We start from the raw sequence: 24,515 nt of genomic DNA on the forward strand, positions 1-24,515 counted from the left end.
GACTTGGTGGCTGAAGGGGACTGACCCTGGCAACCTGGAGATCACTGGATGGAATAATGTTTTTATCCGGTACCTGAGTTTTAGAATGTGAAACAGGGTTTGAGAAGATTGTAAACTGTTTTTAGAATGCTTTTCTTTTTCTTGCTGTTGATTTGTTTTGTAATGTTTGCTGCCCTAAACTCCTTCGGGAGGAAAGGTAGGATAAAAATTTCATTAATAAATAAAAATTAAAATTAATACCCCTAGCATTTTTCTATCCCCTGAAGATGCAACTAAATAATTTTGGAAACAGTGGCAAAATGAGAGGGTGTGTGTGTTACATTGACAGGATGGATCCAATCGATCATTTGATGAATGGAGTGATAACTCCCCCTCCCACGGCATGGATGAGCCGAGGAAGGAGAGGTGTGAGAGTGTGCGCACATGTTTATGCCCAACATGAATATCAGGCAGGCGCCATCTCTGCTATCTTTTTGGCGCCTTTTGAAGACTTTCCTCTTTCAACAAGCCTTTTAAGTAGAGACCTTATCCCAGTCTGCGTCTGTGTCAGAATTGTTTAATATGTTTTTAATAATGTTTTTAACCCTTTTTTAAAGTTTTTTTAATGTTTTTAATGCTGTTTTGTTTTAATGTATTTTAAGATCTGTTTTTATGCTGTTTTAAAGTGTTTTTAGCGCTTTGTTTGTCGCCCTGGGCTCCTGCTGGGAGGAAGGGCGGGATACAAATTAATTAAATAAATAAATAAATCAGCATGTGCTCCCCAGAGATTTGTTCAAGAGTGAATGCAGCCCTTACCCCCCCCCAAAAAAAAGGTTAGCTACCCCTGGCTTGCAGATGCCAGAGAAACCAACCTCTTGCCCTCTTCATTTGCCCATAGACATATTTCTTGAGAATCCCGTTCTGTTTCAGCCTTCCGTTGGACGTTGGCCAGACTGCACACAGACACGGTCTTGGTGGTGGTCGACAGAGCCCAGCGTTGGCCCTTTCCTGCTGTTCGGAGTGGGGGCATCAGGCTCACGCCAGGCCTCACCCTTCCTGCTTTCAGAGGTGCGAAGCCCCTCTCGGTCCTTGCGGGTCGGAAATGGAGCCTGCATCTGCTCTCCGCCTTGATCCTGTGGCCTGCTGCCAGCCATGCACGCCTCATTGAGCTTGTGATTTGCCAGCTCAAGATGTCATCAACCAATGGTCCTAATCCCTGGTTGGTAAATATTTCATGATGACTTTTGGCCCTCCCTTGAATTAACGAGAGGAGCAGCCGGAGGGGGGGATGGAAACACCAAAGCGTTGGAGCCTTTGAAGCACTAATAATTTTACGGTGGCTCATGAATTCGCACTGCAGTCTTCACTTGGCATGCCAAGGCCCAGAGAGCCGGCTAGGTCAGGGAAGCTCTCCTGGGAAGGGACAGCGCTGACCAGGTTGCCCCTGTCAATCAGGCGGCCACCCGAGACCTGGGGCCCCGGCACAAGGGCCTGAAAAAAAGCCAGTCCTGCCGTGGCCTGGATCTCCACTCCGCACCACCAGCCCCTGGGGAGGCTTGGACAGCTGCCTGTTTTCCCAGCTCGTAAATCCAGACATTCCTGCCCCGTGCGCGCGGCCAGCTCATCTGTCATGAAGGCATTTGCGCTGGCCTGCAAACCCACATGGCGGTCGACCAGGTAGCGAGTGAGCAGGGCGAAGCCGTAAATCAGCCCCGGAGCAGAGCGGTGTTGGCAGCCACTGGGATGGACGGCCTTGCACTCTCTGGAAGGACTGGCTGAGCGAGGGATTGAACACAAGACACTCCAGGGGAGTGTTCTCAATCGTGGCTCCCCCCCCATCCATCCATCCCCTCTGCTGCAGCAGCCAATGTCCTCAAAAGGCCCACTAGAGCATTGTACCTGCGCTCTCTCGGGGACTGGGGGCTGCACGGATGCATCTTGGGACATCTGAGGTTAGAATGGCTCCTTTGTGGGAAGGATCGTTGCAGGGCAATGGCAGAGTATCCGCTTTGCATGCAGAAGGCCCCTGCTTGAATCCCTGGCCTTCCTAGTCGAACCTGGAGAGCGGCTGCCAGTCAGCGTAGACAGCACTGAGCTAGATAGACCAAGGGCTTAAAGCAGCATCGTAACGGCTTAAAGCGTAACAGCTTAAAGCAGCATCTAATGTTCTCTGGCATACGCAGCGCTGATCTTCATCTGCAATCCGCTACACATTTGGCTGGAAGGAAGGAATGATACGTTTTGAGTTTGTCTCCGTTTTTCCAGGCTTTATTATTTATTTATATATTAAATTTATAATCCGCCCTTCCTCCCAGTAGGAGCCCAGAGCAGCACGCCTCATTTCTGCATCAATTTGCATATTTTTCTTTGGGGGGGGAAATCCAGCAAAGCCAGAGAAGAATTTAGAATTGGCACTAGCACTGACACTAAGGCTAAAACGCTTGGAGGCTAATGGTCCGTGGAGTAACGATGGCCACTGGATCAATGAATATATTTTCATAATTTTGCGTGGTACACCAGGTACAAGAATCTCTCAAAGCCAAATGTGTGTACTTGTGGTTGGAGGGGATGTAACCCTCAAAATTGAACCATAGGACTGCCTCCATTGGTTGCATTATAAAGAAATGTGTGATGTCAGTTTTTTCCCTTTGATGTACTCCAAAACAACATGGGAAGGGCCACAGCTCAGTGGGTAGAGCGTCTGCTTGGCATGCAGAAGGTTCCAGGTTCAACCCCCGCCCAGCATCTCTAAGTAGGGCTGGGAATGTCCCCTGCCTGAAACTCTGAGAGCTGCTGTCAGTCAGTGTAGACAATACTGAGGTAGCTGGACCAAGAGTCTGATTCAGGAGAAGGCAGCTTCCTATGTCCCTATTAAATTGGCCCTTCAGAACCATGAGGACTGGAATCTTATTACATTTTTAAAGGAAGGGCTGTACCTCAGTGGTTTACTTGCCACAATGGCTTAGTTCAACTTCCATTGTTGGAGGCAGTATGCTTCTGAATATGGATTGCTGGGAAATCACATGCGGGAAGAAGGCTATTGTGCTCAGGTTCCGCACGAGAGAAACCAAAAGCCTGAATATTTTTTCTATTTCTGCAAACTTGGAAACCACCTGATGCCTCTTATATCTTGTGCATGGATGTTTAGCTACCTAAAGATCCACACTTGGACAACATTCATGAGGGGAGATATGAAAGCACTCTTCAAGGACTTGAAAGGTCGTCACACAGAGGAGGGCCTGGATCTTTTCTCGATCATCCCAGTGCAGGACATGGAACAATGGGCTCAAGTTACAGGAAGCCAGATTTTGGCTGAACATCAGGAAAAACCTCTTAACTTTTAGAGAGATACAACAATGGAACCAATGACCTAGAGAGGCGGAGGGCTCTCCAACACTGGAGGCCTTCAAGAGACAGCTGGACAGCCACCTGCCGGGTATGCTTTAATTTGGATTCCTGCATTGAGCAGGGGGTTGGACTTGATGTCCTTACAGACCCGTTCCAGCTCTACTTTGCTATGATTCTATATGGGCTTTCCATAAGCATCTGGTTGGACACTGTGAGAACAGGATGTTGGACTAGATGGTTCTTCTGGAGGAACTGGGACTAAGTGATAATCTGCTGCTTGTAAGAAACAGAAGATGCCTTTCCGAATGGAATTCCAGATCTAGAACTGGAACATTCAGACTTTTGGGACATTGTTGCTGAATTTCAAATGTTCGGCGGGACTGATTGTGCTGAGGCCACATCCACACACATCCCTCTTTGCAGGCTCTCACGAGGAGTCGCCTCAGCAGCTGTCGGTTTGCTACAACGCCGGCTGTCCTCACCAGCACGACAGAAGGATCAGAACTCCCTACACTTTGGAGCTGTGGCTAGCTGTGAAGCGCGGCCCCAAGAGGCATTTCCACTGTTGCTTGTCTTTTCATTGTGTTTGGGAATGCAATGGGAACCAGAGCCAATATGGGAAGCTCAACCTGGGATTTTGCACTTCTGCGTTCATTGGGGGGGGGGTCAGTCAAACGCTAGGTGGAGATTTTCAAGGTCATGAGGGAAAGGCTTTACTGTGTGCGATCCATCAGGGAAGTCTCTGGCCTGAGCAATCGAGGCTGGTGTGCTGCTTCTGTTTCACTGCTGTGAGGCTTGCCCGGAGAACTTCCCGGCGGACCATGCCCGGCGGCATCCAACTCTCATCTCCAAGTCGTGCACTTCCACTCAGGCGCTTGACGATTCCTCATAACGCTCTTGGAATGCTGTGTCGGGCTATTCCTGGGCCTGGGAGAACATGAAGTCATCCTCCATCTCAGTTGCTGCCCTATAAAAGTCTCCATGGGCAATAAACACTCGGGCCAAGAGATGCCTTTGGATTGGAAAAAGGTCCCCAGATCCCCAAGCCCCCACCCAGGGAGGCACAGTTTGATGCTAACAAGCTGTCTGTGTCCCCAGCTGAACAATGAACCCGGGGTCAAGCTGTTATTTTGGGACAGGGACTGGAAGTCATTGAAGACTGAGAGATGGATCATCTCTCTCTCACACACACACACCACCACCATCTCTTTCAGACGGCCTTCAGAATCATAGGAAGGGCCCACGTTGCTCAGTGGCAGAGCCCCGGTTGGCATGCGGAAGGTCCCAGCTTCAATCCCCGGCTTCATCCCTGCCTGAAACCCTGGAGAACCATTGCTGCCATCCGTGTGGGCCACACTGGTCTGACTCGGTCTAAGGCAGCCCCCTATCAGCTCTGCAAAAAGGTGCATCTCCCCCAGACAGAGCAAACTCTGTCGTTTCTGAGCCAGATCAGTTTCTGGGGCATTTGACCTCCTTTGGTAAGCAACTGGGGGTCCTGTTGGGATGGGAAATCTCCAGATTGGCTGAAGAAGGCCAGAATTTTATTTTCTACAGCCATTGAGTGTCGATATTTCCTGCGACATGAAAGCACTTCCAAAATAATCATGGGGGTTTTGTACATGCTCAATGTGCTCGGCTCCAGCTTCCGGAGTTGAATGTACAAGTGAAAACATGCCAGAATGCATTCTGTGACCAAAAAATGGTCACCAAAATGCGTGCACGAGACAAAACTGCCTACAGAAAGGTTTTATTTTAAGAAATTCACACAAAAATGCTGAAGAATTTTCATGAGGATTTTTTTTAAGGCAAATTGCAGAAGAAATATGCAGAACTGAATTTAAGAGTGGAAAGAGGAAAAATCGAAGGGCATCGAAACAGTCTGATCTTTCCATCCCGAATCAGGACTACAGAGCAAGAGACCAACAGTCTGAAGTGCCCCGAAAGTGAAGGATGCTCCAGACAGCTACTACAACTAGGCCAGGCTGGGTCCACTCACTCCGTGGCACAAGCACTCCTGTTTCCCCTGGAAAGGGCCTTTCATTGCAGGAATGAGGAACATCCGTGCCTCTCCAGACGTTGCAGGACCACAACTCCCGCCATCATCCCTGATCATGGACCGGGTTGGCTGGGCTGCTGAGGGAGGTGGAGGCCAGCACCCTCTGGAGGCCACCAATGCACCTCATCCCTGCTTCGTTCTGTCCAGCCAGGGTCTCCCATCAGCCCCTTTGAAGGCCCCGCTGCATGGAAGAAAATGTGCAGCGTGCCTGGCCACACCTCAGATCTTGTTCTATACCTGGCTGGGCCGGGACCAGGCCACACAGGTGCTGCCGAAGGGAGTCCGACGGCCCCTCACCAGGGCATCTGGGCCATAAGCGCCCCCCCCAGTCCTTCCGAATCCCCAGCCAGCTGGCAGACGGCAGAGGCAAATGGAGCTGTTTGCACAGCTGTGCCTGCCTGAGCCAAGCGCCAGCCCCTGGGAACACGGCGTCTAGGACAGCGCCAGAGTCAAATTTGAGAATTTCTCAGCAAAAAAAAACAAAACGGCCCAGCCTGTCACAGGGACCGGCTCAGGAATGTCAGCCTGCAAGGCGAGCCAGGCATCCAGGCCATCCAGCGGGTGGGGAATGTAACGGAGGAGGGCAGGCAGGCTGGCTGGCTGATCAGCTCCTCTCCGCCGTGTTTATCTTGTAAGAGGACCGGCCAACTCAATTAGCAGTGGAAACAAAGTCCAATGTGTGAAACAGGCTATTAAAGAATTGGTTTTCCAAGCACAGCCATGCGCACGAACACAGGCTCTGACAGCCATGAACGATGGCTGCGCAATCCAGCGCACATCAGGGCCATGCTGGAAGTCGGGACTGATCTGTGCCTTTGACAGGAGGGAGAGAGGGAAATGTAAGGCCTTTTTTAAACCCCTCTGCCAGGCCCTGGTGGGGAGGGGGGAGAAATTTGATTGAGTTTGCATTTCAAGCCAAATCGATCAAATTTGCACTCTTCGAAACAGGATGAGAACAGACACGCAGCCTCCCTTAGAAATTCACGCTTAGTTTTGCAATGCGCTTCTCCAACTAAGCAATATCTGCAAAAATGCATACATTCGGGGAACATGTGTACTTTCCTCAAAACTGCCTGCAAAATTGAGTTTATTCGGAGAAAATGGCAGTCAAACGCTGGAGAATTTTCATGAGGATTTAACAAACAAACGAAAAATCCGCAAATTACTGCAGAAATGTGGAGAGCTGCATTTTAAGACTGGAAAAATGAGAAAATGAGAGAATGGAAATGGACCCAGGCTGTATGGAGCGCAACTTTAATGTGTTTTTTAATAACTTTTTTTTTAAAAAAAATGTTTTTAACGCTGTTTTGTTTTAATGTATTTTAAGATCTGTTTTTATGATGTTTTAAAGTGTTTTTAGCGCTTTGTTTGTCGCCCTGGGCTCCTGCTGGGAGGAAGGGCAGGATATAAATCAGATAATAAATAAATAAATAAAAACCTCCTAGGCTTCCTTCAAGGAGCTGTAATTCTGTTCCCTGAAATGTGCAAAGAGATGCACAGGTCACCAGGGGGCACTGTGCAGTTTATTTTCAATCTATTTCTCTTGGATTGTAATAGACCCCAAACCCTTCTCAAAATCCGCCAGAAAGGTTGGTAGTGAATATTCTCAAGTGAGTGTTTCTGCCTGGGCTGATTATTCAGCGAAGGTTTGATCCACAGAATCAGCACTTGATTGACTCCCCAAGGTTTTGTAACAGCTGTTAGGATCTGAGTTCGCTTACCTGCAATAGAATTTAGTAAATGTTATGTGTAGTGTATAGAAATATGCATTAATCTCATTCATTTGTTTAGGCAACCTCTCAAACAGGCAAATTTCAAACTCTTGGTGTCAAATTTCTATTCCGCTGTTCCGTTCCCAGATTTTGAAATGAGAGCCCTGTCGCAGATTTCACCACTGTGAGAAAAGTTTGCTTGCGCTCTGGGAGCCCTGCTACATCAGAGCCCAGGATGCTCTGAGTCAGCATCCTGTTTAAGAACAAAAGGGAAGCCCCTGTAACTGGATCAGGAGAACCCTGGAGAAATGTTTTACCAGAGAGAAAAACCACACACAACACCCTTGGCCACCTCGCAGCCATAAAGTGAGCTCAAAACTCTGCCTCCTACACCCACCAAAACTCTAAAGAAACTCTAAAGTACCCCAGAACGAGACAGAAAAGTGGGAGTCTCTTTCGCAAGGGGAGAACACTTCTGAGAAAATGAAGGGCAGGTTTCGGCACAATGTGAGTTTTGGCCTGTGGGGCCGGTGGCATCGTTAACCACCAACTTTAGCCAGCCAAGGAAAGTAAGATTGTGCGGGACAATGCCCTCATGAGTCAGGACGGAGGGATCTGGCAATTTCGATTCTCCCCATTTCTCACATTTCTAATCTTCAATTCCACATTTTCTGCAGCAATTTGCGTGTTGTTTTTTAAAAAAAATCCTCATGAAAATTCTTCAGCATTTTCGTGTGAATTTATTTACATTTTTTTCGCAAGCAATTTATCTTAATATAATGCGTTTTTATTGCTATTTCCACCAATATATTCACTTTCTGCAGACTTTACCTAATGTTTGCATTTTTGTAAACATTACTCCGTTGGAGAACTCCATTACAAAATTCAGAAAAGTGTGGCTTTCGAAGGACGCCTGTGTCACGGTTCCCAGTGTTTCGGAATGCAAACTGAATCACATTTCTCCTGCACCGCTCCTCAGGAGAGGCTGCTAGAAGAAGTGAGTTGTTTATACAATGGGGAGGACTTCACTTTCCACTTGAATGGCGTGTCGAGGGTGCCCCCTCCTGGTCAAAGGGCACACTGCAGCTCCCTAAAGCCCTCATTTTGTGAAGGTCGCTGGAGAATGTTAGCGCTGGAGCCCCCAAACCAAAACCTTAAGCACAATCTGGATCAACATTTTCGGTTTCCAGTCCCTCAGGACTCTGCCCAGGCCACACACCCCATTGCCCCCACTTCGCACTCTTCTTGAATGTCTTTGCCTGGCTGGGACCTCTGATCATGCCTGTTCCTTGTCTGGCAGGAGAATAGGTAGGGGGTCCGCGAGTGGGTGTAGAGGCCGGCCCTCCTGTGCAAAGGTAAAATCTACATCTGATGCTCTGCCCACTTTTCCCTCTGGTCCCACCCACCACTGGAATGTGGCCCTTGGGCTGAAAACGTTCCCTGCCACTGATCGAACCAATGGCAGCCTTAGGAAACCCTGCCCCCCCTCTGAATGTTGCAGCCTCTCTGCCCAGGGACCCCTCGCGCCTACTCCTCAATCATCAAGGCAGTCTGCATATGCCCAGAGACACTGTTCTATTGAGCAGATTTTGGTGTGTGTTTCTTGGCTGTAGAACGGGATTTCAAAGGATAGAGGCGTTTCATTTGTTGCATTGCTTTGGGAAAGGGAAATTAAGCCCCTCCGCATTAGAATGGGAACCAAGCAGAGTTGATCCCCTGTCCCTACCTGCTCCAGGGCCCCAAGCACACAGCCCAAATCCGCTCCAGGCCGGTTTATCGTACGGCGGTTAGATCTGCTCCTTCTGCCCAAGGCAACGGTCTCTTCTCCCGCCCCGTCTTCCTCTTCCTCCTCTCTTGCTGTTTTGGCAGCCTGCTCAAAGGTGGCTTCCAAGGTCCGGGAGATGCAGCCGACGAGGCAAGCAAAGCAGAAGCGAGACCCCAAACGATCCGAGCCAGAAGGCTCTCCAGGTGACAGCAGCCGACGATCAGCAGGGACAAGCCTCGGGCAAGGAGAAATCCTGGAGCCTGGCAAGCAACAAGGACTGTCTAGCCCCCGCTTATCTTCAAAGGAGGTGATCACGGAAGGGGCGCCTAGGATGGCTAATTGACCCCCTCCCTGATCCTTCAGTTACTTGTTCCCGTTCCCTAATTCCAACTATGTGGACCTGCCTACGATGCTGTTTGGGAACCAGGCGTTACTGAGGTAAGTGGCCTAGCTAGGTTAGGCAGCGGCTTGTTGTTTTCTTTTGTCTGTCTGAATCTCTCACTATCATTGTGCCAATGTATCTCTTGTTAGCCCGGCTGAGGGCAATTCGCTTTTAAGCAAACAGACACTGCTCTCTTTTTGTAGGTACCTTTCTTTTCTTTTAAATAAACTACCCTTTTATTAATGGTGTGTATTGCTTGGGGTTAATGACTCTAAATTCAGTCCTTGATCACTGGACGCTGCTGACTACCTTTGGTTAATGTGGGCTAATGCTCTACAGCAGAAGGAGCGACAACAGGTCTGCTCTGGGATCTCAGTTAGCGCTCTGAGGTCTCCTTCCTCAGAGTAGTGAGCTAAAGCAAGGGTTGGTGGCAGTTCTACCGTAAAAGTAATCCTGGAAGAGGGAGAGTTTGCCTGGGAAGCAGTGGCCCAAGGGAATTGGGGCTGTTCTCAGAAGCAAAGAACCCCCTTGCGGTGCTGAGGTCAAGGGACCCCGGGGGGGTGAATCTTTGACAATTTATTAAATTTATATCCTGCCGATCCTCCCAATGGGAGCCCAGGGCATCAAACAGATTATAAAGCACAGAAAACATCTGGAAAACAAAACATCTTTTAAGAACATCTTTAAAAACAATTCCGATACAGCAGCAATTCCGATACAGGACTGTATCCAGAAGAGGCAGTTCTCTGACTATTTTGACTTTGTGCAAGAGGGTTCGTGTCTGCTGATTTTTGTAAAAACATGGAGCAGAACAGATCCAGCATATCGGTGGACAACAAAAGAGGTTTAAAGATGTTCTTAAAGCGAATCTTAAAAAATGTAACATGAACATCAAGAACTGGGAAGCCTTGGCCCATGAACGTCCCAAATGGAGGTTGGCTATTATCAAAGGTGCTATGGACTTTGAAGAAGCACGAGTACAGGGCGAAAGGGACAAACGAGCTAAGCCGAGGGCACGTCAAACAAATCCTCATCGCAACCATCTTCCATCTGGAAACCTGTGTCCTCACTGTGGGAGGCTGTGTGGATCCAGAATTGGCCTCCACAGTCACTTACAGACCCACTGTTAAAGACCTTACCTTGGCAGACAATCTTACTTGGCCACGAGTGATCGCCAATGAATGAATGAATAAAATGTAGGGAATTAATTTGAAAAAACTGGGAGAATTATAATATACTGCATGTTGATGAATATAAAGATAATTAATATAATGAATCCAGGGGAATGTGTGTGTGTGTGTGTGTGAGAGAGAGAGAGAGAGACAGAGAGACAGAGAGAGAGACAGAGAGACTGGAAGCCAATAAAATGTAAAATCTAATTGGGAATTATGTAGATATATTTTAAAAATCTACTGTAATCTGACAAAACTGGGGGAATTGTAATATACTGCATATTGATTTATATTTAAAGAGAGTATTAACTGCAATGTAATGAAATTCAGGAGAATTATATAGAAAGAACTGCAAACCAGTAACGTAAAACCAAATTGGCAGGGGAGGAGGGAGAATGACACTAGCTGAAACTCTTTTAACAAGGCGCTTCCTCCTTCAACAAGCCTTTTAAGTAGAGACCTTATCCCAGTCTGCGTCTGTACTGGAATGGCTTTTGAAGATGTTTTTAAAGATGTTTTGTTTTAATGTTTTAAAAGATGCTAAGCTGTTTTTAAAGTAGTTTTGTTATCAGAGAAGCTAAATGAATTCTTTGCATCTGTCTTCACAGTGGAAGTTATAGGGCAGATCCCTGAACCTGAACTAACATTTGCAGGAAGGGATTCTGAGGAACTGAGTCAAATAGTGGTAACGAGAGAGGAAGTTCTAGGCTTAATGGACAATATAAAAACTGACAAATCACCGGGCCCGGATGGCATCCACCCGAGAGTTCTCAAAGAACTCAAAGGTGAAATTGCTGATCTGCTAACTAAAATATGTAACTTGTCCCTCGGGCCCTCCTCCGTGCCTGAGGACTGGAAAGTGGCAAATGTAACGCCAATCTTCAAAAAGGGATCCAGGCCGGATCCTGGAAATTACAGGCCAGTTAGCTTAACTTCTGTCCCTGGAAAACTGGTAGAAAGTATTATTAAAGCTAGATTAACTAAGCACATAGAAGAACAAGCCTTGCTGAAGCAGAGCCAGCATGGCTTCTGCAAGGGAAAGTCCTGTCTCAGTAACCTATTAGAATTCTTTGAGAGTGTCAACAAGCATATAGATAGAGGTGATCCAGTGGACATAGTGTACTTAGACTTTCAAAAAGCGTTTGACAAGGTACCTCACCAAATACTTCTGAGGAAGCTTAGCAGCCATGGAATAAGAGGAGAGGTCCTCTTGTGGATAAGGAATTGGTTAAGAAGCAGAAAGCAGAGAGTAGGAATAAACGGACAGTTCTCCCAATGGAGGGCTGTAGAAAGTGGAGTCCCTCAAGGATCAGTATTGGGACCTGTACTTTTCAACTTGTTCATTAATGACCTAGAATTAGGAGTGAGCAGTCAAGTGGCCAAGTTTGCTGACAACACTAAATTGTTCAGGGTTGTTAAAACAAAAAGGGATTGCGAAGAGCTCCAAAAAGACCTCTCCAAACTGAGTGAATGGGCGAAAAAATAGCAAATGCGATTCATTATAAAACAAGTGTAAAATTATGCATATTGGAGCAAAAAATCTTAATTTCACATATACACTCATGGGGTCTGAACTGGCGGTGACCGACCAGGACAGAGACCTCGGGGTTGTAGTGGACAGTACGATGAAAATGTCAACCCAGTGTGCGGCAGCTGTGAAAAAGGCAAATTCCATGCTAGCGATAATTAGGAAAGGTATTGAAAATAAAACAGCCAATATCAGAATGCCATTGTATAAATCTATGGTGTGGCTGCATTTGGAATACTGTGTACAGTTCTGGTTGCCTCATCTCAAAAAGGATATTATAGAGTTGGAAAAGGTTCAGAAGAGGGCAACCAGAATGATCAAGGGGATGGAGTGACTCCCTTACGAGAAAAGATTGCAGCATTTGGGGCTTTTTAGTTTAGAGAAAAGGCGGGTCAGAGGAGACATGATAGAAGTGTATAAAATTATGCATGGCATTGAGAAAGTGGATAGAGAAAAGTTCTTCTCCCTCTCTCATAATACTAGAACTCGTGGACATTCAAAGAAGCTGAATGTTGGAAGATTCAGGACAGACAAAAGGAAGTACTTCTTTACTCAGCGCATAGTTAAACTATGAAATTTGCTCTCACAAGATGCAGTAATGGCCACCAGTTTGGATGGCTTTAAAAGAAGATTAGACAAATTCATGGAGGACAGGGCTATCAATGGCTACTAGCCATGATGGCTGTGCTGTGCCACCCTAGTCAGAGGCAGCATGCTTCTGAAAACCAGTTGAGAATGCGACCACAGAGCAGATTGGCACCGAAGCTGGTGCGGATTTTCAAACCAAATTTGGGTTTTTAGCGCATTGATTTAATCCAGATTTAAAGGCAATAGCAGCTGAATGCATTCACATTGGCAAAAACGTCATGTGAACGGTCCATATTAAACGGATCTACAAAAAGCACCAGATCTGCATTAAGCAAAGATGTGATCAAGCCCAACAACTCTCAACTCTCCAACTTGCCAAAAACCAGCAGGCAACTATACTAAGTGCTTATGCACCAACATTAGATGCTGATGAAGACATCAAGGAAATTTTTTATAACCAGCTGGACACCACCTTATCAGAGATACCTAAGGAGGATAAAATTATCCTCTTGGGCGATTTCAATGCAAGAGTTAGGCATGATTTTGATTTATGGCCAGAAACCTTTGGGAAAGAAGGAGTTGGCAATAGCAACCTGAATGGAATTCTACTTCTGACTAAATGTGCAGAGCATAATCTTGTTATTACAAAACACATGCTTTCGCCAGAAAAATAAATTTAAAACATCGTGGAAGCACCCTCGTTCAAAACACTGCATCTCCTGGATTACATAATTGTCCGTGCCAGAGATCATCGTGATGTACTCCTCACTAGAGCCATGACAAGTGCCAATCACTGCTGGACAGATCACTGACTAATTCGATCCACTATGGCCATTAATATTGTTCCTCAACGTAGGCTCCAAGGAAGAAAACCAAGGCGTAAAATGAACATCCACGTCCTTCAAGATCCTATTAAGCGAGCTTGCTTTCAAACAACTCTCAAGAAACATCTACCAACGGAACTCCCTGAAAATGTCGATGAACATTGGATTAAACTGAAGACATCCATTATTGCAGCATGTGAACAAACTACTGGATACCAAACTAAGAAACATCAGGAATGGTTTGATGAGAACGATAGTGAGATTGCATATCATCAACAAGGAAAGCCTTCCAGATATGGCAGAAAGACACTAACTGTGCTGTTTTATCTCCCTCCAGACCCAGAGGTGGAGGGAGATAACTCCATGACCTTGCTTTATTGTAACAGCTGTTAAGAAAAAAATCTCTTCCGGTGCGAAGGCTGAGGTCCAAAGAAGAAATAGAGAACTTAAGAACACCTGATGGATAAAGAAAGCTCAAGAAATCCAGCACTTTGCAGATGCTCATGATGCACAAGGCTTTTTTAATGCCACAAAGGCCATCTACAGACCCACAAATTACGGTGTAAATCCCTTATGTTTAATGGATGGTACCAAATTTCTTAAGGATAAAGAGTCGATTGCACTGCGCTGGAAAGAGCATTACCACAACCTCCTTAATCGTAACTCTATTGTGGCTGGAGAGGTCTTCTCGCAAATTCCACAACAAACTAGAGACAAGCTTGCAGTATCCCCTAATTTGGATGAAGTCAGTAAAGCCATCAATCAAATGAAAAACAACAAAGCTAGTGGACCTGATGGGATTCCTGCCGAAGTCTTCAAAGAAGGTGGGCCTGAACTTACACAACAACTTCATAAGCTCATCGAAAAAATCTGGATGAGGGAGGAGATCCCAGAAGACTTTAGGGACGCCATAATTATCACCCTTTTTAAGAAGGGTGATAGAACAGATTATGGGAACTATCGAGGCATTTGTCTTCTTGCTACCACAGGTTGCAAAGATCCTCACAAATCGCCTCTTGCCAATCTCAGAGGATGTCCTCCCCGAATCTCAAAATGGTTTCTGCCCTTCCAGGGGGACAGTGGACATGATCTTCACTGCACAACAGCTTCAAGAAAAATGCCGGGAGCAGAATCGACCTTTATATATGGCGTTTATTGATCTGACTAATGTCTTTGATACTGTGAATCGAACCACTCTCTGAACCATCCTTCTGAAAACTGGATGCCCTGATAAATTTGTGAATATTTTGCGACTCCTTCATGACATGACAGCGACAATTTTGGATAACAATGGCTTTCAGAGCGATCCATTCAGAGTCAGATCAGGCTTAAAACAGGGATGTGTCATTGCTCCTACCTTATTTGCTATCTTCATTGCTATGATTCTACACCTTATTGAGGGGAAACTTCCTACTGGTGTGGATATCATGTACTGAACAGATGGAAAGCTTTTTAACCTCAGTAGGCTGAAAGCAAAAAGGTAATGTCAACCTCTGTCGCAGAACTTCAATATGCCAATGATAATGTAGTCTCCGCGCGTTCAGAAAAAGATCTTCAAACTATCCTAAATGTCTTTGCAGAAGCATATGGAAAGCTTGGGCTCTCACTTAATATTAAAAAAACCAAGTGCTTCATCAACAGGTGCGAACTAATCCCTCTGTAGCACCGTCAATCCAGCTTAATGGTGTGACGCTGGAAACGTTGATCACTTGCCCTGTCTTAGCGGCCATCTCTCTGTAAAAGCTGACATCAATGCTGAAATTCAACATCATCTGAGCTCTGGAAGTGCCTCATTCTCCCGAATGAAGAGTAGAGTGTTCGAGGATCGGGATATTTGCAGGGAGACCAAAATGCTTATTTACAAAGCCATTGTACAACCGACCTTCCTGTATGCCTGTGAAACATGGACCATTTATAAATGCTACTCCCAACTTCTTGAAAGATTCCACCAACACTGCCTCTGGGAAATTCTGCAAATTGCTTGGGAAGACAGACGGACTAATGTTAGCGTTTTGGAAGAAGCAAAGACTACCAGTGTTGAAACAATGATCCTCCAACATCAACTTCGCTGGACCGGCCATGTTGTTCCAATGCCTGATCACTGTCTTCCAAAGCAGCTACTTTGCTCCCAGCTTAAGGATGGAAAATGGAATATCGGTGGACAACAAAAGAGGTTTAAATATGTTCTTAAAGCAAATCTAAAAAAATGTACAGTATGGCTCCACTTCCCGGCGTTCCACTAATGTGGCGCCCGTTTTAAAGCCGATTTTCCGCTTTTGCGGCATTTTGGCATGACATGCCCCATTATAATCAATGGGGTTCCGCTTTACGGCAATTTCCGCTTTATGGCGGGGGTCCGGAACGGAACCTGCCGTATAAGCGGAGCCCGCCTGTAACATGAACATCAAGAACTGGGAAGTCTTAACTTCCGGGAAGGGTGACTTAGCCTGTGCCTGCTTTTGAGACGGGCTCCTGCCTCAAAAGAAGCTTATTCAGATATATCAGTCAGTTTTTTCTTTTTTTTTTTGACTGATTAAACTTCTCCCGGGTAGGGAGAAACGAAGAGATTAACCTCAAAGCCTATTTTTGTTGGGACGACCAGATCTCATTAATTTATGGGACGAGGTCCAGCCGACGAAGGTGGGACGGATTTTCAACAGCAAGCTCTATCTGATAAAGCGAACGTTCACCTTATCTTCTAAGAGAGAACGCACTAACAGGCAAGCACCCTTCTTTCTATATTTTTCTTTTACTTGACTTAAATTGTTGCTGTTTAAAAGAGATTTGCCAGATTGATCGGTTTTTGACATCTCACTGGGGAGCCGTAACTTCTCTCTGCTACGCACTAATTAATAGCTTATCTCTGTTTTTGTTGCAAAAAGCTGTCCTGGATTTGCATTCTAAAGATACACACAGAAGAGGGATTTCTATTCCAGATTTTTATTTTGAAAAATATTATACTGTTTTGAGACTACTCTCTTTTTGGTCTATTTTATTTTGACGAATCTGTTTCTTGACGATTGCCATTAATTGTTTCGATCCTGGGAACTGCATTTTGTTTACTTAACTATTGGAGAGATAAGGCTGTCTGCTCTGTTTATACTGTGATGTCACCAAGTCTGGAGTATTAACCCAATTGTTGCTGAAATAAGAAGTGGTTTCCCTATATTTTTCTTTTAAAATGGCAATTAAGAAAGTGGCTGAGAATCTGGAAATAACTATGTTTCAGAAAATAATGGATGAGATTGAGATAACGAAAATTGAATTGAGTAAAATGAAGCAGGAGATTAAAGATATAAGGGTCCCTGTGAGAGAGGTGACCCTGGAAGGGGTCCCTGTGAGAGAGGAGACCCCGGAGATTGGAACAGGGGTCCCTGTGAGAGAGGAGACCCTGGAGACTGGAATAGGGGTCCCTGTGAGAGAGGAGATCCCGGAGATTGGAACAAACGTGGAACAGGAACAAGATTTGGAGTCTATGGACTTTAGAAATAAAATCTATTGTTTGGAACTCAATGTTATCTCTGAAGAAATTAATGAAGATTCTAGAGATAAAGTTATCAATGGCATGGATTATCTTTTGGACTGGAATGATGTGATGGAGCCCAATATAGAGAAAATCTATGGAATTAACTGCAGCCATGTGACAATGGAAAAACTTTTAAGAGATGACCCAGTGTATTTTGAAAAAAAGAACAGAGATATGATTTTACAGCAGTATTTCAGCAACCTATTCAGAATGGATGGCAAGAAAATATTTGGGATAGAGGTAATTCCCATCAGACTCTTACTATATGACTATGGCTTTGACAGCAAGATTATTATGGAATACTGATAATGGAAGATTGGATATTGAAATTACTGGACTTAACAAGACTACTGAAGATGGAAGATGGAAAATGGAACTAATAGAGATAATAGAACAATGGCTACTGAAATTACTGAACCTAACAGATTCTGATGTGATGGATTAATTGAAATGTTTATTTTGACTATGGTTATGACAATAAGATTATCATAATTAGTAATGAGATGGATTAATCGATATGCTTATCTGGAAAAAAAAATTGATAGATATATTTCTTAAAGAATTGAAATCTCTCTTTGACTTTTTGTGGAAAGAATAAAGTAATGTTTATGAGATTTGATGATTAAGTAAGATAACTACTGGAGGAAAGTGATTTTATAATATGACTTAAGAGACAGGATTGCTATATATTATAGACTTATAACTGATTTGATCTTTGACAAATGGGAAGTCAATATTTTACTCTTTATTTTTTATTTTTGTTTTTGTTTTTTTTTCTTTTTCTTTTTGTTTAACTATTTTTGATTTTGTTTTTTGTCTTTGAATGTTTTATGATTTTGTCTTGTATGTTTTATGAAAATTTGAATAAAAATTATTGAAAAAAAAAAAAAAAGAACTGGGAAGTCTTGGCCCATGAATGTCCCAAATGGAGGTCGGCTATTAAGGTGCCATGGACTTCAAAGAAGCACGAACACAGGGCAAATGGGACAAACAAGCTAAGCAGAAGGCGTGTCAAGCAAATCCTCATCGTGGCCATCTTTCATCTGGAAACCTATGTCCTCACTGTGGGAAGCTGTGTGGATCCAGAATTGGCCTCCACAGTCACTTACGGACCCACCGTTAAAGACCTTATCTTGGAAGACAATCTTAGTCAGCCACAAGTGATCGCCAATAAATGAATGAATAAAATGTAGGGAATTAATTTGAATAAACTGGGAGAATTATAATATACTGCATGTTAATGAATATAAAGAGAATTAATATAATGAATCCAGGGGGATTAGAGAGAGAGAGAACTGGAAGCCAATAAAATGTAAAATCTAATTGGGAATTATGTAGATATATATAAAAAACCTACTGTAATCTGACAAAACTGGGGGAATTGTAATATACTGCATATTGATTTATATTTAAAGAGAGTATTAACTCTAATGTAATGAAATTCAGGATAATTATATAGAAAGAACTGCAAACCAGTAACATGTAAAACCAAATTGGCAGGGGAGGAGGGAGAATGACACTAGATGAAACTCTTTTAACAAGGCGCTTCCTCCTTCAACAAGCCTTTTAAGTAGAGCCCTTATCCCAGTCTGCGTCTGTACTGGCATTGCTTTTTAAGATGTTTTTAAAGATGCTATGTTTTTAAAGTAGTTTTGTTTTTAAGATGTTTTAAAGTGCTTTTAGTGTTTTTGTTTGCTGCTATGAACTCCTTCTGGGAGGAAGGGAAGGGATTTACATTTAATAAATAAATAAAAACAAAGCCCCCCCCCAATGAATTCCACCAGCGCTTATACTATGCCAAGGGGTTTCCAAACTGTGGCACATCTGCATTAAATATCTACATTACGATTCTGAACTGAATTTTTAAATTGTTTCTTTCATTTCTTGTATTGCATTGCATTAGTTTGAATTCCACGAGATGCAAACAGTGCAAAGGCAACAAAATAGAAAACACTGTAAGAAGGAAAAGCAGCAAAAAACTGGGGGAATTGAAATATACTGCACACTGATGTATATAAAAAGAGAATTAACCACAATGTAATAAAATCTGGGGGGATTATATATCGAGAACTGCAGACCAATAAAATGTAAAACCAAAATTGGGGCAGGGGGGTAGGAATGACCCTGGCTGAAACTCTTTCAACAAGCCTTTTAAGTAGAGACCTTATCCCAGTCGGTGACTGTGCTGGAATTGCTTTTTAAGATGTTTTTAAGGTGGTTTAAAGTGTGTTTTTAAAGTTGTTTTAAAGTGCTTTCAGTTTGCTGCCCTGGTCTCCTTCTGGAGGAAGGAGAATATATATTAAAATATATAAATGGACTACAACAGGGCCCCACCCCACCCCAGATCAACCCCAGAACCAGCCTTTATGCCTCAGACTATACTAAGCGAAGGAGGGGAGTTTCCCAAACTGTGGCCCGTCAGCACTAAAAGTCCACATTGTTAACGTTCTAATCGCTTCTTGCATTGCTCGCACTGCTCGCAACACGGAACTTCTGACGCCGAAAATGCAGCCTCCCCCCCCCCCTGGCCCCTTATAAGGGCTAGCTCCGCCTATTTAATTAAGGAGGCGGGGCGAGGGCGGCGGGCAGCGTCACGGTGAGCAAGCCTATCCCCTCCCACGCGTCTCTTTACGCCCTTTGCTGCGTCATGGCGGAAAGGAGCCGTGCGCATGCGTCCCTGGCGGTGACCTTGAGAGCCGGAGAGCGGAAGTCCGTGAAAGGCCGGAAGCGGAAGTAGAAAGGAGGAGGGGAAAAGAAGCCGGGCCTCTGAGTTGATTGAGCAGCGGCAGCAGCCGCCATTTTTCTTCCTTGAGAGCCGCCGTCGTTGTCGTTCGCCATGCCGAGAGGGAGCAGGAGCAGGACGTCCCGGATGGCGCCGCCCGCCAGGTGAGGGGGGTCGTTGGGGGAGGGGGAGCTGAAAGGGTCATGGGGGTCGTTGGGGGAGGGGGAGTTGCGAAGCCAATGGGGGGTCTTGGGGGAGGGGGAGATAAAAGGATAATGGGGGTCTTCGAGGGAGCGTTGAGTGTGATGGGGGTCTTCAGGGGAGGCGGCTTCTGATGGCAGAGAGAAGCTGTGTGGGGTGATATTCAAGAAGGGGGCAATGTGATGCTCAGTCTTGCAAGCATCCCCCCCCCAGCAATGCGAGCTTCAATAGAGTAGGATTAAAAGAGTGGGAGGGAGAGATTAGGGAAGTGGCCCTGTAAATTGGGGGTGCGGAGGGCTTCTGTGGCAAAACTCAAAAGAGGAGTGGGGAGGCTGGGGGTGGCAGGCAGCAGGTCTGTGAGGCACGGAGTGGAGGGAGCATCCACTTGCCTGCCAAATGGGGTAGGGGGGGAAACATTCTGGGTACAGGGTCCCTGAAAAAGAACGCAGTAAACCTTGCTCCTTGAGTTAGTGCAGGGCGAGAGTGGCTGCACCCAGTGCGCTGAGTAGGTGCTGGAGGGATGGGAAAGGGTTCAGAGGGGGAAATCCAAAGGTTGTAGGGGTATGCAAGACAGGGTGGCAATTGCTGTGGCAGATGCGGAGGAGGTGATGGAAGGCAATGCAGAGGGAATGGTAGGGTGGAACGGGCACTTTTGCATTGCAGGTCTGTAAATAAGATGTGTTGTGTGTTGCCTTGGGTTCTGCTGACCTCCTGCTCTGTCAAAGGCGTGGCGTGGCTCACACGGGGCTCCTGTTGAGACACAGATCAAATCCACACGGGCTTAACTGCAGGGGCTCCCAAACTGTTCGCAAGCACAGTTGAAGGGTGCCAAGTGATTTGGGGGTGGGATTGTGGCCGTGCCGTCGGTTCAGTCCCTGAGAGGAAAATTCCAGAAGAACACGTGCTGTAAAAGGCAGCGATTGCTTTGGTGCCTCTGCGATTAAGGGCTCGTAACCAGGAAGCCCATCGCTGAGTGGCAGAGCACCTGCTTTGCATGCAGAAGGCCCCAGGTTCAACCCCCAGGTGCATCTCCAGGTAGGGCAGGCAGAGGTGCCACACACACACACACACACGTGAAACCGTGGCGAGGCTCTGCCAGTCAGTGTAGACAGGACTGGACTATAGGGATCAACTGGCTTGGATCTCCAAAAGCAGTAAGAGCTGTTTTTCCTGTTCTTTTTAGTGAAAAGAATTTGTAAATTCAGGTTTACAAGTTGGCCCTTACTCATCACATATATCATAATACCCTTTCTGCAAGTTGCAGAGTAGACTTCTTCCACGCAGGCAACTTAGGGACTAACCTGTATGACTTTACTCCTATATCACAAATAAGTTAGACTTATTAAATTTGTATGTTGTTTACTGCTTAGAAAAGTCCAAAGGTGATTTTATTGTGGATAATAATAATAATAATATTAATTAGATTTCTTGTCCTCTCAGCAGGAGCCCAGGGCAGCAAACAAAAGCACTAAAAACACTGTAAAACATCACCAAAAACAAACTTTAAAATATATTAAAACAAAACATCTGTAAAATATATTAAAACAAAATATCTTTAAAAACATCTTTTTTAAAAAAGCTTTAAAAACATTAAAAAGCAATTCCAACACAGATGTAGACTGGGATAAGGTCTCAGCTTAAAAGGCTTGTTGAAAGAGGAAGGTCTTCAGTAGGTGGCAAAAAGGATAACAGAGATGGCGCCTGTCTAACACTTAAGGGGAGGGAACGTATACCTTTTTACTTTGAAATAAAATAATAAGACTGCAATGTCTCTTCAGACCAGTGACTAGACCACACGTGGGGAACCTGTGGCCCTCCAAATGTTGTTGGACTCCAGCTCTCATCAGTCCCAGCAGCATGGTCAGTGGTTAGGGATAATGGGAGTTGTAGTTCAGCGACATTTGGAGGGCCACAGGTTCCCCACCCCTGTGCTACACCATTGGTCCAATGGCCACCTGCCTGCTCTGAACAAAGATCAGCAGTGCCTGATGTAGGAGGCAGGTTAGATAAGAGGCTGCGTCTTCATCTGTGAATGTTTAGCTAGCTGAAGGGGACTGAGTCTCTGTTTTGTAATGCTTTGCGTGGACAGTCCAGCTTCTGATTTAGCTCTTAGCAGTCTGTTTACAGCTGTATTTCATCCGTGGAAGAAGGTGACACTCTTCTTCTTGTGGCAGCTGTGGGAGACTTAAGAGAACATTTGAGTAACTCTTCTATGGACAGAAGCCCAATTGACCAGCCCATGAAGAACTTGCTTGCTTGCACATACCAGTTTGTTGCGGGTGGCTCAAGCTGCAGGGATGGCAAGCTAATTGCCCATAAAACATTATGTACCACGGGGGGGGGGAAGAGTTACAAGGCTCATGCTGCTGGGGTCCACGTGAAGACAGGGGGTAGCACAACAGAAGACGATCACAGAAGTTCTGTGAGATTCATTGGAAGTTCTCTTCTCCCTGTCTTGAAAAAGAGTGAAAGTGGGTATTATTGCCCTGTGAGCATTCAGGAGCAGGGGTCCGTCCGTAGTGCTTTCCAGAGGGGAGTAATCGTCCCTGAGTTGTCCTCGCGCAACAGCTCTGACTTTAGCCACTTTGCTGCATCACATGCCTTCAGACCATGCTCTGGGACACATTCAATTGAGGCAGCTACTCCCTAGACTCGGCCTTTCCCCAGCCTGCTCTGTTGGACTGCATCACGCATCAGCCCAAGCATCATGCGGCCATGCTTGCTGGTGCTGTAGGCACCAGGCTGGAGAAAAGGCTGCTCTTTTGTGTGGAATTGCTTTCCTTTGTTTTTTAATTGTATGGTGCTGTTGTAGCCCACCCTGGGGTCTTTTATTATTTTTATTATTATTGTCTTTATTTATACCCTGCCCTTTTTCCAAACTGGAACTCAGTGGGGAAGGGTAGGTAAGAAATCGAATAGATAAACTCTGAGAGATACATAATCTTGCACCCCCGGGGCAAGGGAAATGAAGAGGCTTGCATCTAGAATTGCTGTTAACGTGGCTTTTCTTGCCTTTGCAGCCGTGCGCCACCAATGAGGTCTGCTCCGCCAGCAGCTGCGCACGCCCCTGTTCCAGCGCACGCCCCTGCTTCAGCAGTGGCTTCTCCTGCCCCCAGGCAGCCTGGCCTGATGGCCCAGATGGCCACCACTGCTGCAGGCGTGGCCGTGGGCTCCGCTGTGGGGCACACTCTCGGGCATGCCATGACCGGGGGGTTAGGGGGAGGAAGCTCTGAAGCTGCAAGGCCCGACATCACTTATCAGGTAAGAGATGAGAATACCTTTTACCTATCTGAGCTTTGTGGGCTACAGGGAAGGTCTTGAGCTATGCAGAATTCTTCTTCTGGCTGATAAACTAGTGCTGAGTTTGCTAGGAGATTCTCTGTGTGGGCTGTTCTTAAGTCAAAGAAGCGTAAGTCCAGTGTGTGTGACTTTGCTTAAGAGTGAGCCTTGGTGGTAGAAGCTTCCAAAGGTCCTACAGGAACAAAACAAATGTGTGTTCCATTTGAGTATCTGCCAGCCTGGGCTAAGGCAGATCTTTGTATCTAGTACAGTTTTGGATTTGCACTGTATCTGAAAGTCAGAAGAACAGGTGCAATTGCATAATGAGCTACTTGGCCCAATTCAAGGTGTTCGCATGAGTGTTCAAAGCCCTAAATGACTTGGGACTGAACTACTCAAAACGAGGACCTTTCCCAGTGTGACATTTCTGATCCACGGAAGGTGTTAAGAAATATAATGATTCTGAATAAAATGGCATTGCTCTTTCTCCCCAGGAGCCTCAGACAGCCCAGCCTGCCACACAGCAGGGTCAGTTCGCACCTTGCCAGTATGAGATGAAGCAGTTCCTGGAGTGCGCCCAGAACCAGTCCGACCTGAAGCTGTGCGAGGGGTTCAGCGAGGTGCTGAAGCAGTGCCGGTTTGCAAATGGTACGTTGCTCCTTCGGCCGCCAGCAGGTCTGAGAACAGGCTTGCCTTCTGAAGCTTTGCAGGGCCAACTAGCTAAAAAAGGTCAGGGCTGGGGAAGACCAGTGACTATACTGGTGCCAGTCTGGGTCCTCTTTCTGAGATGCAGAGTCTGTGCTGAAATCCATGAATTCGCCTGCCTGCTCTTTCCCCGGGTCCCAAAATAGTATTTGAGAGCCAGAAGAATTCTTCTCTGAAGCCCAGTTTGAGCAAACTGGATTGTGATTAGGTTCCTGTGGAAGAATCAGAAATGGTGGTGGTGGCCAGGAGTGGTCATTGTACTGTTTGGGAGACATAGTGAGAGGTCAGGCACACTGCAGACCCTCTTCTGGCTTCCAAATGTTCCAGTTTTTGTGTGTTGGATTATGATCAGTATCTTCTCTCTCTCTCTCTCTCTCTCTCTCTCTCTCTCTCTGTCTTCCCCCCCTTCTTTCAAATCCACAGGTTTAGCCTAACTAAGCTCTGCAGGACGAAGTCCATCCCCATTACTGAAAGATGCATCGCTAGTAAAAACTTTTTCTCCAACCTCTTAAAAGCTGCCTGAGAGTTTCTTTACTTGTGGCCACTTGCCCATCTCCCGAGGAAGGAACCCTGGAGTGCTTTTCACCGCAGGAAGGGATGCTTGTGGGGGCGTCTGTTGTGTGAGGAAAGATGAGATGGGCACAGGATGTTAGGACTGTGATCATCATCTTAACGCTTGTGTGTACCAATGTGAGCCTCTGAATAAAAGTTGATTGCTCCCTAGAAAA

At 45.7% G+C, this 24,515-nt stretch overlaps 1 protein-coding gene across 1 annotated transcript; it reads left to right on the forward strand.

Moving 5' to 3' along the window:
- The first annotated feature begins 19,582 nt into the window (after positions 1–19,582).
- CHCHD2 (coiled-coil-helix-coiled-coil-helix domain containing 2) lies at positions 19,583–24,515 on the forward strand. The gene is made up of 4 exons (XM_061604591.1): positions 19,583–19,766; positions 22,824–23,064; positions 23,577–23,730; positions 24,211–24,515. Exons 1-4 carry the CDS (start codon positions 19,717–19,719, stop codon positions 24,219–24,221), a joined length of 456 nt encoding a protein of 151 aa, XP_061460575.1. The 5' UTR covers positions 19,583–19,716; the 3' UTR covers positions 24,222–24,515.

This window comes from Rhineura floridana, chromosome 21 (assembly GCF_030035675.1).
Source record: "Rhineura floridana isolate rRhiFlo1 chromosome 21, rRhiFlo1.hap2, whole genome shotgun sequence".
In the NCBI taxonomy this organism is placed as follows: domain Eukaryota; kingdom Metazoa; phylum Chordata; class Lepidosauria; order Squamata; family Rhineuridae; genus Rhineura; species Rhineura floridana.